Source organism: Mucor velutinosus (assembly GCF_035048745.1).
Source record: "Mucor velutinosus strain NIH1002 chromosome Unknown tig00001563, whole genome shotgun sequence".
Lineage (NCBI taxonomy): Eukaryota > Fungi > Mucoromycota > Mucoromycetes > Mucorales > Mucoraceae > Mucor > Mucor velutinosus.
In genome coordinates this window covers 891,296-906,306 of record NW_027041904.1, presented here as the reverse complement: position 1 = coordinate 906,306, position 15,011 = coordinate 891,296, and the positions used below count along the sequence as shown (strand labels likewise).

Here is a 15,011-nt window from a genome sequence, read left to right as displayed (position 1 = left end):
ATGAAGAAGAAGGAAAAGGCATGCCCTCAAGAAGCACTGAGAGCCTGATAATTATGTTGCTAACTGTATTCAAAATAGGTGCTGCTTATGGGCAAAAGTGGATCAGGAAAGACGTCCATGCGTTCCATCATTTTCAGTAATTATATTGCTCGAGATACTAGACGACTCGGAGCCACAAGTGCGTATACCTACTGCGTTATGCTTTCTTGCGCTGTTTCTCTAATACACTGCCATAGTCGATGTTGAACACTCCAACGTCAAGTTCTTGGGCAACTTGGTGCTTAATTTGTGGGATTGTGGAGGGTAACGTACATCAACTCTCATACTCTATTATTTCAATCAATAACTCAACATATCTACGTTAGTCAAGAAGCGTTCATGGAAAATTATTTTGCATCACAAAGAGACAGAATCTTCAAGAATGTGGAAGTGCTTATTTATGTGTTTGATGTTGAAAGCAGAGACTGGGAGAAAGACTTACACTACTATCAATCATGCTTGGAAGCTATTCTCGCCAACTCGAAAGAAGCTCGCATTTTCTGTTTGATACACAAGATGGATCTTGTCCCGGAACATCAAAGAGATCAGGTAGGATGCTTTAGTGGTATGAGCGGTATGGGTTGTGAGTACTGAATGTATATGGTTTTTGTGCGTAGATTTTTGAGCAGCGTGTTACAGAGCTTCAGAAACGCTCTGAACCATTAAACATCCAAGCCTTTCGAACATCTATTTGGGATGAAACTCTGTACGCAGTATGTCTCTCCTACCATGATTGCAAATGCAGATATTGACGTATAGGATAGGCCTGGTCCAAGATTGTGCATTGTTTGATTCCAAACATTCGTGTATTGGAATCACATTTGGATCATTTCTGTCGTATCTGCGATGCTGATGAAGTTGTCTTGTTTGAAAGAACCACCTTTTTGGTGATTGCAACAGCAGCAACCATCCCACATCAAGATCATCACCGATTTGAGAAAATCAGTAATATCATAAAACAGTTTAATTTGGGTTGCAGGTAATAAGGTAACAGGATTGTGAATTGGCCATGCACTAAAATAATGCGGGTAGTCGATCGCAAACAAGATTTAAAAGCATGGAGATTCGAGGAAGCAGCTTTACTGCCTTTATCGATGTCTTGACAAATAATACCTATGCCATGATCGTCATGTCAGATCCCAATATACGTAAGTTTGCGCAGGAATCTTGGGGGGGGGATATGAGGCTAATCTGCCACTATAGAATCTGCAGCAACATTACTCAACATTGCAGCTGCTAAAAAACACTTTGAAAAGTTGGAAGCCTCCAGATAAATTTGATTTACTAATACATATGAAAAAATAAAATCGCAAATTACCCCATAGTTACAATCAAATGGAGATCTTCCATCAGCCTGTAACCTCAGATGACGTAGAGCTTGATTTGGTACTACTGGATTAAACATCACAGCTCTTTTTCCCCTCTTCTTCTTTTTCAGCTACCCTTATACCAAGAATACAACATGGCTCATCAGCATATTGTGCGCCAATTCACTCCTTACTTGACATTATGCAGACATATTCGCACGAGCACAGCCATCCACAATGAAAATCCACCCTACGACATGTCTAGCAGAACGATAACTACGCTTGAGCAAGTCGTCCAGAACACCTCCAACGAACAGATCATCAAAGAATCCAACACCATCATCCAACACCACTTTGATACATTTAAAACTGTGCGAGAATTAGAGAGCCAAGGATTCAGCAAATCGCAGGCGACCGTCATCATGAAGGGGATGAAGTATAAACTAGGCGAAAGTGTGTCAGAACTATACCAGAAGCTACTGTTGAAAACAGATCTTGACAATGAATCGTATCTCTTTCAGGCCGCTGTATCTGAGCTGCGGACAGAGATCCAAGTGATGCGACAAAAAGATACACAACAGTTGAAATCAGAGACATTTTTGATCACTCGGGAAGTAGAAGCACTAGCACAAAAGATGACTGAAGACATTGATTCAATGAAAAACGAGATTACACTGGACATGGAGAATAGAAAGAACGAAACGAAAAGCGACCAGAAAGAAATCGATATGACGATTCAGGAGTTAAACAGCAAATTCACAGTCAAGTTAGGAGAAGTGAGAACAGGTCTCGAATCAACACGTTGGGAGACAATATGGAAAGGATTAGGTACAGTAGCAGAGAAACTTCCATTGACGTTGGGTTTTGGCTAATCCATCCTTTTTAAAAAGCGGGGGTTGCAGGCACCAGCATCACCATAGCAACATTTGCATATTTCCTTACAAATTATGCTGAAAAGAGGGCTGAGGATCTGCGTATTCAGAAACAAAAGAAAAAGAAGCAAATGCAGGAGGATGCTCGAAGTGCCGGCTTAGTTGACATGGAAGCTGTTTATTGAAACTTTTAATAAATTTTTTCTATTCTTCTATTTTGCATGATTTGGGCATCGACAGTATAAATTGAGTTTTTAAATCAGAAACTCTCTTTTTCGCTCTCTCTTATTTCTTTTCATCCTTTCGACAAAACACGATGAAGTTTGATTTGCACCAACACTTACAACAACGACGAAAATCGTTTCCTCCTCAAAAAGACATTGCATCCACCATGACAGCCACTACTTCTTGCAAATCGTCGCAGTCGACCAACAACGTTTCATCGGTCGACATGGATGCCAACATTTGTCCGCTCACAGAAGAAAACCTGGCTATACACGCTCGAAATGTAGGTTGGCACTTGATCTGCTGTAAGTGATATGCACTAACATGAAGGCAGTTTCCTCCTTCCAAAGATGCCAGACGTCGCAACTGTAGGCTGTTTGTAGAAAGCCAGATGCCCGTAGTCGCAATGGAGTTAAAATTACAGCAGCAGCGTGAAAGAGAGATTTCCAACTTGGAAGCGCAGCAGGAGCCCACAGCGAACATCGAGCTTGCCAACCTATTTCATGATCCCAACCAACCGCTGGAAGAGGAGAGATCACAAAAATCAAAATGGCTTACTAAATTAAAGCACTGGATTCGTTTGGATAGTGGTACCAAGCAGAATAAAACACGCCACCTTTCATGGTCAGCAGGTACTGAAAAGGAAGATCATAAGATGGTAGACAATGCAGCTTGTCAGAAGCGTGACTCTGGGATATCAATCTTTAGCAACAGCAACCATCATGGCAAGCAACGACGACGCTCGTCTCCTATTGCTGCGATTCCTATTACTCGACAACCCAAGTTTTCGCCATCCAATGATCCAAATGAAGGGCTGATTACCTATCAATATCCTCGAATGCGTAGAAAGAGTAGCATGATCCATGCTGCTGCTGTACCTACGACTCCTGTTGCTGTTCCTGTTACTAGTGACGATAAGAACAACAATCATCATGCAGTCGAAAAGTCATCAACACCTGCTGTTCCTACTACTACTACTACTACTACTACTACTACCTGTCTTGATTGCAGGGGATCGCAACAAGATTTAGTTAAGCTAATTCAGCAGGGCACAGTAGTTTGAAATCGCACGGTGTTTGTCTTGCCTCCCATCAGGCATTTGTAATATATCTATAAATACGCGTCTACATACTATTCACAAGATTTTTACCGCATCACGGCATGAAAATTTGTAAACAAAGCTGTAATAAACTCTATAGCCCAGAAATAAACTTATCTATCCTCTCTCAAAAGCTTTTGATAGAAGATGTGTACAGTAAGGCATGGGAGCGATCAAAGCAGACATACAGTATCATGTAGACATGGCCGCATCTCATCCTTCATGTTATGAAATCATACCTTTTTGTTTGGATGCAGTGTAGATGTACAATACAGAGCATAATTAAAGGAGGCCATAGTGGGCAATGTGCATAGCATTATAAAATGGATACGTAGACCAGTGCCTGAGCAGTAGTGGCAATGAAAATATGGACCTGCTGTAGATCACGACTTGAATTGACACACAAGAGTACATTGTAGTCTACTCTAATGGGCGAAATCAGTCATGCTTGGGAATTTTGATGCGTGTATTTCATTTCCACTGTAGTAATCTTGCCTGCTGATCAAATCACTGATGTCCTGTGGAAAGGCAAGAAGGGGGATACTTTACTCATGAAGCAGCCAGGCTCTTATTCGAGAAACACATTGCCCAAGTTGTCCTAATGGAAGATCACAAAGAACAAGGATACACAAACGTTTACAGAGTAGCGTTTAATTATAAAAACGATAGAGTACGGTTATTTTAGATCGAAATTGCACTAACTTCGCATCCAGTAAATTAAAGAGTAATGACACGACCCTCATCGCTGCTTTGTTGAGCAAGCTCAATGATGCGGATACAATTGGCACCGTCTTGAGGCTTGACAGCCAAGTTCTCGGGATCAGATTTGAGGATGGATTGGGCAACATTGTTGTAGAAAGACAAATAATCGCCCTTTTCAGTATCGACCTTACCAACAACATGGACACCGTTGAAGTCAGTGTTGATGGTGCCGAAACGCTCGCTGGATTCAACACCATACTCAGTATCAGATGGAACCACACCAGACTTGAGTTGATCTTCTTGCACATCCAAGTATTCCTTTCTGTATGAACCGTTCATGCCACGAAGGTTGAAGCGCAAGACAGGTGCATGACGAGCCAACATGCTGGAACGAAGGATGGCCTTGAAAGAGTTTTCATAGCCCAAAATGATGGTGAAATCATCAGCGACGTCTGTTTCCTTCAATTGTCTTTGGTTGCTGACCATGGCAAAGACAGACTTGGGCATACCGAACAAGGCAAGTGCTTGATCAATCAAGTGAGCACCAAGATCATAGAGCATACCAGAGCCAGGAGCATCGGATTGCTCTCTCCAGCCAGCCTTGACAAAGTTACGGAAGCGATCAAAGTGAGATTCATATTCAACTAAACGACCCAATTGACCACCCTTTAACAACTTTTGGACAGTCAAGAAATCACCATCCCAACGACGGTTTTGATATACACTGCAGATACGGCCAGTTTCCTTGGCGACACGAGCGAGATCCTCAGCTTCCTTGGAGGTAATGGTGAAAGGCTTCTCAACAACAACTAGCCGAGACGGAACACTTTAGCTCACGGTGCGCTCTCTCACAGCTCCAATGAAACTTACCATGCTTTCCATTCTTCATGGCTTCAAGAGCCAAAGAATAATGAGATCCATTGGGAGTAGTGATGACAACCAAATCAATTTCAGCATCAGCAAAGAGCTCATCTGTGCTCTTCTTGACTTGGATCCAGGGATAGACATTCTTGGACTTGTCACTTTTGCGTTCAACGACAGCAGCCAAATGCATATAAGGAGAGGAGGTAATCAAAGGACAGTGAAAGACCCGGGCGGACATGCCTGACATGGTGTGTGTTAGATGATGATCTGTCCATACTAATTGGCACCAACTTACCGAAACCAACGACACCGACTTTGACCTTGTTATCAGTAGACATGATGATGATGATGATAGATTAGATAAGTTGGAAGAAAGAGCAGAAACAAGAATCCGGGTAATTTTTCATGTCTATTTTATATGCAATGTTTTGTATGGACTGCTTTGGATGTCATGGCTCCCTAATACAGTAATTTGGGCTGGAAAACATGGAGTTTATGACAATCTCCCGCCATTTACCATCAATTAGTGCTAGAAGAACAGTGCTACCCACCATGGAAGACTTGCTTTATTACTAATTACTGCTTGTCACAACCAAAAAAGAAGGGACACATGTCAGATCAAGAATTATCAGTTGAAAAAAACGACACAGGTAACGAAGGCATTTAAGAGATAGAATGGTATGAGATCGCAGTTTAGCGGCCTGCTCGTCGCCGTCTCATAAACAGGCTCGCACAGTGAAGAGCAACATCAGAAAGGAAGGGGTTCTTCTATAAGGAAGAACCCACCCTACAAGTTCACCCTTAGATGAGCAGCAAATGACAATGTATGCTTATCTAATGCTTGGACCCAATCACATTGCGATGAATATGCATCATCTACCCGTTGGCATTCAGCAATTGGGCAGTGCACTGAATGACAACGTGGAAGTGTATAGGGTCTAGTAACCGATCATACACATGCTTTATTAATTTTGTAAGCTGTGAACTCGTTTCAAACGACACCTGAAAGAGCTCTGCGTCTTCAGTCTCCTACCATATTTTGCATTTTAACGACTAGGCTCGTCCATATCTATCTTCGTATCTGAATTGACATTTGTCAGCTAGAGAGGGGTAGTATTGTATGATGAGCTGTACTGCAATGTTGTCGATGCTTGGCTTGGATTCCGCAATGCTTCTTGCACACACGACAATACCACTCAGGGGCCAATGGGTCGAGAGAGTGATTGGGATCAGCCTTAGTGTAATCACCATTGGACATTCAGCTAAACCAAAAATCAAGTGCTGAGGCCAATATAGATGTAGCTCACAGCAAAATTCTCAGCAGATAGACGTATCCAACACAGCCGAGAGGATGTGATCAAGGTGTCAATGTCGAAAAGTACCGAATACTATTTTGATGTAGAGTGATACTGTATCCAGACTAGAACGGTTTAAATTCGGAGCCTTGATCGCCTTTTTGTGTCAAAGAAAACAGAAGCTCAAGTTATGTGTGATCACTAAAAGGATGCTCATTTTTTCCTGTGAAATGTTTATTTGTTGGCATGGAATCTTTGTCATTGTATATTATGATCGAAATTATTTGTATATGTTTTTAACGCTTCTTGGGAGTACGAGGCTTGATTTCTTCGTCCCTAACAGCATGCAAGTAAATCTTGTTGACATTGGATGGTGATGATTGTTTGTAGCCCTATGAAACAACAGTGAGTGATTTGATAAAATACATCACTGCAAAACAGACTTGTTACCTTTGACCAATCATAACTAACTGCATAAGCAAAGATGCTACCATTTCTATTGAATGCTGTGCTCACGATTTGTCCATTTGTCTTGGGGAAAGGCTTCAAACGTTGCTTAGAATCCTTGTCCCAGTAACTGACTGTACCATCAGCACCAGCTGTCGAAAAGGTGCCGTGAATAGGGTGGAAGCTGATATCGTTGACGGCGTATACGTTTTTGGCATCATCACGATGACATTTGAATGAGAAATTTTTGCTATTGTCGTGAAAGATTGAGTTACTGATGCATACATCCTCATGTTACATGGCCAGACTTACGATGAATCCTTATCTTCGACGTATTGAATACCAACTCTTCCTTCAATTGAACCAACAGCAAAACCCTTACTGTCAGAGAAACATGATACGACACGAGTCTGCCATTTCAAAGGTGATGTCAAGTTCTAAATCATTTGGCTTAGCATCCAACATCCTCCTGTTCATTCTGTGCCTTTCTTTTTACCTTGAAAATGACAGTGGGGTTATTCAAATCAAAGATACAAATGTGTTTTTCGGCAGTTCCAACCGTCATCAAAGGTCCTTTTGCGTCCATGGCATAGCAGCGTTCGGGAAGTTGTACAGTGCCGACAGGTTGAGGTGAGCGAGTATCCCAATATCTGACAGTTTTATCCCAACTACCAGTGGCAACAATGTTACCCTGATCCAAGAATTTAATGCATTTGATAGTGTCGTCATGTTGAGCAATTTGAGTTGATTGGCCTGTAGACACATCGAGCATTCTACCCGCTTTATCTGCACCACCAGAAACGACCTTTGTACCGTCCTAATTATCAAAACATCATCAGCATCCTCCACTTCTACTACGACGTCCATTGACTGCCTATATTTACATTGCTCCAACTGACACACAAAGCGGGTGCTTCATGAGAATACGCTGTCTTTGGCACAGTAGCACCGGAAGGTTGAACTTCATATATACGAACCTAGCAGCAGCAATGTGAGTATCGAATAACACTGCTTGATATCATGATAAACTTACTTGATTATCCCATGAAGAGACTGCTAAAAAGTCTGCTTGTGTAGAGAAATCCAAAGCAGAAATGCCATCAGGTGGTGGAGAAGCAACCTACATCTAGACACTTTAGTTGATTGAATTCTGCTTGTTGTTTTTGCTGGAGATTTACCTCGAAATCTTTAGGATCCAACATTGATATAATAGAACGCGCAAGTGCTGAAATGAAGACGGAAAAAGAGAAAAAATGAACAAATTTTTTTTGGCCTCTTCTTTATTTGTGTGGGTGGGTGGGTGGGTATCTGTGTACGCGTTAGTCAAGTCCGACATTTGATATGTTGCTGAACATGTCAATGAGACCCAACCTTGCATTGACTATGCTGCTCATGCCATTGAGCAGTGTCCTGGCAGTAGATATGTAGTTGTGGCTCCCGTTAATTTGTAAGCTTAGACTCAAAAAAAATTTATGGCTTTAATGTCAAAGTTGCTAGGAGATTTCTTGATGTCTACATGATGCGAAAATCTATCACTTCAAATGATGTCAGCCGATAAAAAAAAAATGCAGTTGAGCCAAATGAAGTTTTTCTCATTTATTATTAAGAGTAGTCTGGTAATGATATATACAACTATAGTGTCCTGGTCAAGCACCAGTTACAAAGAGGGAAAGCTGGGAATAATCAAATCTAAAGCAAGCAAAACAAAGCATAAGCAAAAGCAGCAGGTATCAAAGCAAATCCCACCGTCTTGGGCACCGCAGCCAAAGCACCAGCACTCTCATTCAAGAAGCCATCGTCAGCTGACAAACCGCGAATCTCTTCTTCTGCTGTAGAGTTGTTGATGATGGCAGTAATCTTTTGACCCGACCTGTAACCAGCAGAACCCAAAGAAAACTTGTCTGCAACATACTTTAAGCCAGCGGCGCTTGCCTTGTAGGGCTTTTCATCATTCAAGCAACCATCCATACGCACGGCATCGTATCCTTCTCTCTGCAACAACTGAACTATATTGGGCACAGCTACCATACTGCCAGTCTCTGGAATATCGTACTGAATAGCGACAAAGGATCCCTTCTTGTCTTGATGTGCTGCCCTGAAAGTTTTGAAGGTGCGTTGGTATTCTTGTTCTATTAATTCAGGAGTCTTGTGTACATAGTCTTTGCCATCCAAATTATAGCCCACCAAAACAAAGCCAAGCTCTTGAAGAATGTGCTCTGTACGGCCGTCGCTTTGAGCACTGAAATGTAATCTGACATACTTGGGAGACACGTGGATCAGGGATTCAACCATCTTGGCATTGGTAATGATGTCTTCCCTGATTTCTTCGTCGCTCATGGTCTCAGGATCTTCTGTTGGGAGACGGTAGGTCAAGCCGATCAAGTGGCCAGCGTTGTAAATGTTTTGAAGCACCATGGCGTATTGTTGCTCTTGTAACCTGGTATGAACATGTCAGTATCTTGTAATTAAAAAAAAAAAAAAAAAAAAAAAAAGGAAGGCTTACCACTTGGTACTGACAAAAAAATTGGCTCTGACTTGGGCATTGTTCAACTGACGAGCGATACGAGCAGTGGCATCACTAGGTCCTTCGCTCTATTGAAGATGTTGGTACACATAGTGGCGTTTTACAGGTGAAAAGCACAACTTACATAGGTAATAGCAACTTGTCCATCCGTTCTACAGGCAACGACTTGAGGGACAGCAGGCAAGTCTTCACCTTTTAACTGCTTTCTTTGTGCGAGGACAGGCAAATCCACATCCTTGTTGTACTTAAGGCCGGCTTCGGCATAAGTGTTTTCTCTGGCATCCACGTCTTCCACAATATCTTGCTTCTCTTTACCTTCTTCTTTCTCCTCGTCTTCTTCAGGAATGGCAGGAGGCCCAGGAGAGTTTTCATCACCATCGTCATCACCACCATCAGCGTCCGGGACTTTGATAGCATAGCCAACGCTGGATAAACTGTCAACTGAATCTTGAATAATAGTGGATGTGCCAGTTGCTTCGACAACAGAGGTTACAGCAGCAGCCACCTCTGATTTCAAACTTATTGTAGCTGCTACATTGGCTTCGGTGTTGTTGATGACGAGACAAGAAAGCACTGGTGGTAGAAAGATGAGAATTCAGTGCATTCTGTACAGAAATCAGCATTTCTTACCAGTTACAGTAAGAATGTACTTCATTTGAGATGTGTTTGGATCGAGATTCACAACAATTTCAAGCAAAATAAAAAAAAAGCATTGCATGCCTGGATCAAATTTTATATGAAAACTCTCGTGGTTTGCATGTGTGAATTAACAATCTGTCTAGACAAAATACAATGTTTGTTGTCTGTGCCATGTTTATTTTTCTAAAGTTGACAATAGTTGTTCGGATTCAGAACAAACCTGCTTGTATTTTTGCCATAGTGCTTGAGAGTAGTTGGCTTCATGATCATCCTCACCATCAGAACTGTCATCCAAGATCGGTGACTGACTTCGACTATGGGCTACTGATGATCCGCCCACTTGTCCCTCCAAATAGGCCATGATCAAATTATTCAATAGGTCCACTTGTCTGTCACTCAATTCAGAACCAGTGCTTGTATGGTCAGTGAAGGAGAGCCATAACGAGCCTAGTGATTGATAGACGGGGTCTTGGGTGATGTTGTCAGGCCCAATGATGGTTTGTGCTTGATGTGCGATACGGAGAGCGTCTTCCAAACCTCTGGTGCGGTAGGAAGGGTTGGATGCTTTAGTGAAGGCTGCATTGTTCAAAATCTATTCAAAGGTGCTTTCATTCAGTGGATTGCCCTCAGGTCTGCCAAATTATACTGCCCTACCTTGATACACTCTTTGCCGTACTTTTCCACAATGTCATTGAATGTCAGTGTTTCCAAACCAGAGTAAGCAGTGGAAATGTCCATATCCAGCATCATTTGTGTTTTCCAAGAGGCTTCCGCTCGCTTCGAGTCCATCAAATGTTGCAACGCACTTGCGAAATCCTTCTTGATAAAGCAGCTCAGCGCTTGTGTGATCATGCTTGCAATAGACAAGTAGGCATCGTATTCCTGCCAGACGGTCTGAAGGTCGGTATCTTCTCGTGCTTTTATTTCGTTGATGGCAAGCTCATTGCTATTATCAGGCTATGCTATTTCATTAGCATCAATATACAGTTCCAAGTAGGATGTGTTACCTGTTCGGAAGAATACAACAAATACAAGTGTTCCAGTATCAACTGATTTTGGCTTCTTGCTAAAAAGTCGTCAAAACTAACATACCACGCAAGACGTCAGTCTGTATGCCAATACTCTAAACTGAAATGTTTACGATCAAACCTTTTTATAAATCGATAGTCATCACAGGGGTAGCTTGACACTTTCCAAATCTTGGCTGTTACTCGGTCTTTGAGTTTGTTGAATGCTTGTCCGTTGAATGAGTAGTTGAGCAGCTCGCCATTTGTGCGGTTTGTTGTAGTAGTAGTTACTGTAGTGGTTGCCAAGGGCGGATGCTCTGCCGCAGCACCTACCGCGGTGCCCACCGACACATTATCGTCAGCATAATTGTGATCCAGTTGCACTGAATCAGCTTTTTCTGTAAACATCACATCATCTTCAGACGTAGATATAAGCGAGGCGTCTCCTTGCACAGCAGGGTGGTCGTGATCATGTATTTCTTGTCTTAGTAGCTCGTTGTCCTTCTTTACAAAATCCTTCAATTCGTCGGGTATACACGCATAAAGCTGTTCTCTGCTGAACTTTGGCAAGGAAGCATTGACGTACATCAGTGAAAAGGGTGGCACGGAATCTTCCATGATCTCTTGCTCAGTAGCAGCTGTAACAATAGCATCACAGAATTTGAACCAACCGCCCTCTGTAGGAATATCTTCTAGCAAGTTGTGTTCCGATGGCTCCACCCAAATGTACGCCCAATAATGACCTGTGCCGCTCTTTCCATCATGATGAAACGAGGCTCTCAATTCATAAGGATTCTCCTTCATGTCAGGCGTGTTGAAAATGCTGTCGATTTTTTCTCTTTGCTCAGCTATCAATGTTTCCAAATCTTGTAATCTCGATTCAATGTTCGCTTTAACCGAGTGAATCATGTCCTTTAATGTGTTGAGCTCCTCGTCAGCAGCAGATGGTTCTCCCTTGTCTTGCTCTTTGTTTTTGAAATAGCTGAGAGTTTGTATCAAGATGTCTCGTTTATCAATAGCCGTAGGTCCATTTCCACCACCCTTTAGCTTCTCCATCTCCAGTCTTGATTTGGCGATTTCGTTACGACATGCTTCCATTTCTTGAAATCCTGCTAATGACACTTCCTTCTTTTCCAGCATGTATCTATCCATGTAGATTGTTGTATCAATCTTGTATTCAAAATTCGACTTTTTAGGTGCTGTACGGTTCTCTAAAACGATTAAAAGGATGGGTGGTATTTGCTTGAAGGTTGTTAGTTTGTAGGACGCTTTGTCTTCGTCGTCTGAAATGCTGGGATCTACACTGCTGTCATCCATGTCGTAATTTTCGTAGACGAGAGGGTCAAGACATCCATGAAACGAGTTCATGGTTTTGTCAAGGCTGATGGTCAAATAATACACTTCCTCGTTGTCGTAATCATCCCCGTATTCGATTCTTGCCTTGAGCAAAAATAAGCTATATGCCATGTTTAGTGGTGCGTGTGGTTGTGAGCTCCAAGTTCCGATTTTTTCTTACCTTCTGAATAAGGGCACAAACGACATGTCCATGGCCTTGTCAGATTGCTCATCCGCCTCTACTAGGCCATTGATCATCATATCCAGAAAGGCTTGAAGCGAATTAATCTCTGCTCTACTCATCTCTGAACTAGCTTCCTCACCTTCAAAGGTTTGGTCACTAAACTCCCAGCCACTGGATGTCAGCTTGGTGTTCAATGCTCTCACATAATGCGAAACGTTTCCATACAATCGCGAAGTATTGCCCAAAAATGCAAACAGTTTCTGCAATTCAGCCAGCGCTTCCAAGCATTTCGGCATGAGTTGTACTTCATTTTCTACATGATCCACAAACTCGACTGTTTCCTCTTCCACAGGTGTCGCTTCAACGATTAAAGGAGGTAAATCACTATCGGTTGTGTCTTCGTTGATGCTGCTTCCAGAATCGTCATCATGAATAATTATCTTGTCATCTTGATCCTCATTCTCATCCCCAATAGTCAATGCTGCCATCTTGTTTTCAGGTGAGTCAAGTGAAATCAAGTTTTCATCTGCAGTATCCAAAGCATGCTGTGGTGGAGGAGGCGGTGTTGTTGTTGTTGCTGTGGAGGGAGCTTCAGGGGGGATGACAGGTTTCGTCACTTGACGCTTCGTTACCACCTCGCGCATGATATAACCTGGTACAGGCTCTCCAAATCCCTTCCAGTAATTTTTAGGTGCTCCCCAAGCATAAGGTGTTGGTCTAAACGATAAAACTGCTTCTTGAAACGCTGTGACATGAAATAAAGCTTGGACGAGAATAGGCGAATAGGCAAAGTTGTAAGATGGAGGTCGAAGTCCAATGGGCCTATAATGCGGCACACATGCTGAGTGGTCTCGATCTTTAGCTGCATTTCTTATATGACACTTACAAATCATCCAACGCCATTCTCTCTGAGGGATCTTCGGGGTCCTTCCACCAAGTCAATGAAGCTTCGTTCATCAGTTGCGCCGAAGATGTTGTTGTTGCTGTTGTTGTGTGCATGTTGCTTGGTGCTGTCTCGGATTCCTTGAATGGTACAACACTCCACTTGGATGAATCATAGTTGGTATGGCTGGCCGATTTATCAAGTTGTACAGGCTCACCTATATAATCCCAGTTATGCATATGATTTCATCATTTATTTCTCTAGCTTATGAGTTTACTTTCGACAGTTACTGCAGGTGAAGGCGGTGTAGTGATAGTTTCTTTGAATGTAGTGTTATCGTTAAAGCTTGCTTGCTGAAGCGCTTCGTCTTCTTCTCTGCTGAGTCTTATGGCAAGCTGTTCATCTGTTTCCATCGTGGACTAGTAAAGAGGTGTGAGCAGGTCTGTATCTGTGCCAAGTCATTTCTAGGCATTACCTCATGTCCTTGATGAGTATCGTCTTCGTCATCACTCAAAAAAGCTCCAGAAAATATGAAATCAGCAGCTCTTGCCACATCGTTGTTGTATCGCTACAGATAAAACCATGAGTGCATGATGAAGGATGTGCCGAAATGTAGATATTTTCTTACTGCAAGCGCCTTCTTGGCCTGTCCTCGAGTAACACCCTAAGACATCGTTTTAGTATGCATGGTGTTGGATGAATCTCCCTTTAGCCATCTTTCATACCAAGTCCTGAAGCTGGCTTATCGCGTCCTCCATAATATTATAAACTCGAAAAAGAGTAAGCTTGAGTTGTTGCAAGAGAAAGGCAATGATCTAATAGGAAACAATCGTCACGACGTTGGGCTTTCAAAATGCTTGTTTTACTTGGCAATTGCATGTTATGAAACAAACATAAACGCTGTGCATGGCAAGTGTGTACCCAGTGTGATCTACTGCATCAAATTATGGTATACCTTGAGCTAGGTACAAGCACAGTTTATCAGCGCTGATTTCCGCTATGGAGAGAGAAGGCCTCATATATGGCAGAGAGCATACCATGTAGCAATCATGGACAGCTCTGTATACCTGCCCTTGCATGAGCATTCTATAAGCTACAATGCAACTAGAGCGCATTTCATATGTTATATCACTGTATTTATTGCTACTAGTGTAACAGTTCTTATTTTCAATGACTGAATATCATGATCCTCATGATTTGACTACAAGAATATCAAGTATGCTTCAAGATGCAGACAGATTAACATCAGCGCTATTTATATACCATTTCAACGCAATAGTCATTGAGCTGCGATCTATCATATTTAAGCGAGCTAGATGTCCTGTAATGAAGACGCTCTTTGTTTACATTTTATTAGATACAGTTGACAACTGATTATCATCATCGACTTTATTATTTCGAATTCATCGAACACTTTCATCTTACCTCGCTTCCAAGGAGGCTTGAACCTTATTAATCCTGCTCGACAAGCCCATACTCTACAATGGCGACGGCTCTATTCACTCCTTCATCCTAGTCGGCCTTTCCCTCCTTTAATACACTCTATCCCAATCCTTTGGCTTTGGCTCCCCTCAATTTACTTCCTACTA

The 15,011-nt window shown here is 42.2% G+C and overlaps 7 protein-coding genes across 7 annotated transcripts; 3 read left to right on the top strand and 4 right to left on the bottom strand.

Annotated features, from left to right (window-relative positions):
- On the top strand, positions 1–1,313 carry MRP20 (mitochondrial 54S ribosomal protein YmL41; the record flags this gene model as incomplete). The annotated part of the gene is made up of 8 exons (XM_064828138.1): positions 1–18; positions 79–178; positions 237–303; positions 366–588; positions 657–752; positions 804–1,018; positions 1,072–1,187; positions 1,243–1,313. The coding sequence occupies 8 exons, from the start codon at positions 1–3 to the stop codon at positions 1,311–1,313; spliced, it is 906 nt and encodes a 301-aa protein (XP_064685340.1).
- A 188-nt stretch (positions 1,314–1,501) lies between these two features.
- On the top strand, positions 1,502–2,403 carry ATC70_008894 (uncharacterized protein; the record flags this gene model as incomplete). Its single annotated transcript, XM_064828137.1, has 2 exons — positions 1,502–2,174; positions 2,237–2,403. The coding sequence occupies 2 exons, from the start codon at positions 1,502–1,504 to the stop codon at positions 2,401–2,403; spliced, it is 840 nt and encodes a 279-aa protein (XP_064685339.1).
- A 131-nt stretch (positions 2,404–2,534) lies between these two features.
- Positions 2,535–3,506, top strand: ATC70_008893 (uncharacterized protein; the record flags this gene model as incomplete). Its single annotated transcript, XM_064828136.1, has 2 exons — positions 2,535–2,726; positions 2,778–3,506. The coding sequence occupies 2 exons, from the start codon at positions 2,535–2,537 to the stop codon at positions 3,504–3,506; spliced, it is 921 nt and encodes a 306-aa protein (XP_064685338.1).
- A 753-nt stretch (positions 3,507–4,259) lies between these two features.
- On the bottom strand, positions 4,260–5,446 carry sap62 (CWF complex protein sap62; the record flags this gene model as incomplete). Its single annotated transcript, XM_064828135.1, has 3 exons — positions 4,260–5,053; positions 5,115–5,348; positions 5,404–5,446. 3 exons carry the CDS (start codon positions 5,444–5,446, stop codon positions 4,260–4,262), a joined length of 1,071 nt encoding a protein of 356 aa, XP_064685337.1.
- Positions 5,447–6,699: 1,253 nt separating this feature from the next.
- Positions 6,700–8,052, bottom strand: ATC70_008891 (uncharacterized protein; the record flags this gene model as incomplete). The annotated part of the gene is made up of 7 exons (XM_064828134.1): positions 6,700–6,795; positions 6,854–7,100; positions 7,163–7,287; positions 7,347–7,667; positions 7,735–7,827; positions 7,884–7,970; positions 8,029–8,052. 7 exons carry the CDS (start codon positions 8,050–8,052, stop codon positions 6,700–6,702), a joined length of 993 nt encoding a protein of 330 aa, XP_064685336.1.
- Positions 8,053–8,539: 487 nt separating this feature from the next.
- Positions 8,540–10,029, bottom strand: SOD2_2 (Superoxide dismutase [Mn], mitochondrial; the record flags this gene model as incomplete). The annotated part of the gene is made up of 4 exons (XM_064828133.1): positions 8,540–9,287; positions 9,354–9,442; positions 9,499–9,947; positions 10,005–10,029. 4 exons carry the CDS (start codon positions 10,027–10,029, stop codon positions 8,540–8,542), a joined length of 1,311 nt encoding a protein of 436 aa, XP_064685335.1.
- A 159-nt stretch (positions 10,030–10,188) lies between these two features.
- On the bottom strand, positions 10,189–14,180 carry ATC70_008889 (uncharacterized protein; the record flags this gene model as incomplete). The annotated part of the gene is made up of 10 exons (XM_064828132.1): positions 10,189–10,605; positions 10,668–10,970; positions 11,021–11,096; positions 11,163–12,476; positions 12,537–13,361; positions 13,426–13,639; positions 13,700–13,841; positions 13,898–13,990; positions 14,051–14,086; positions 14,148–14,180. The coding sequence occupies 10 exons, from the start codon at positions 14,178–14,180 to the stop codon at positions 10,189–10,191; spliced, it is 3,453 nt and encodes a 1,150-aa protein (XP_064685334.1).
- Between the last annotated feature and the right edge of the window lie 831 nt (positions 14,181–15,011).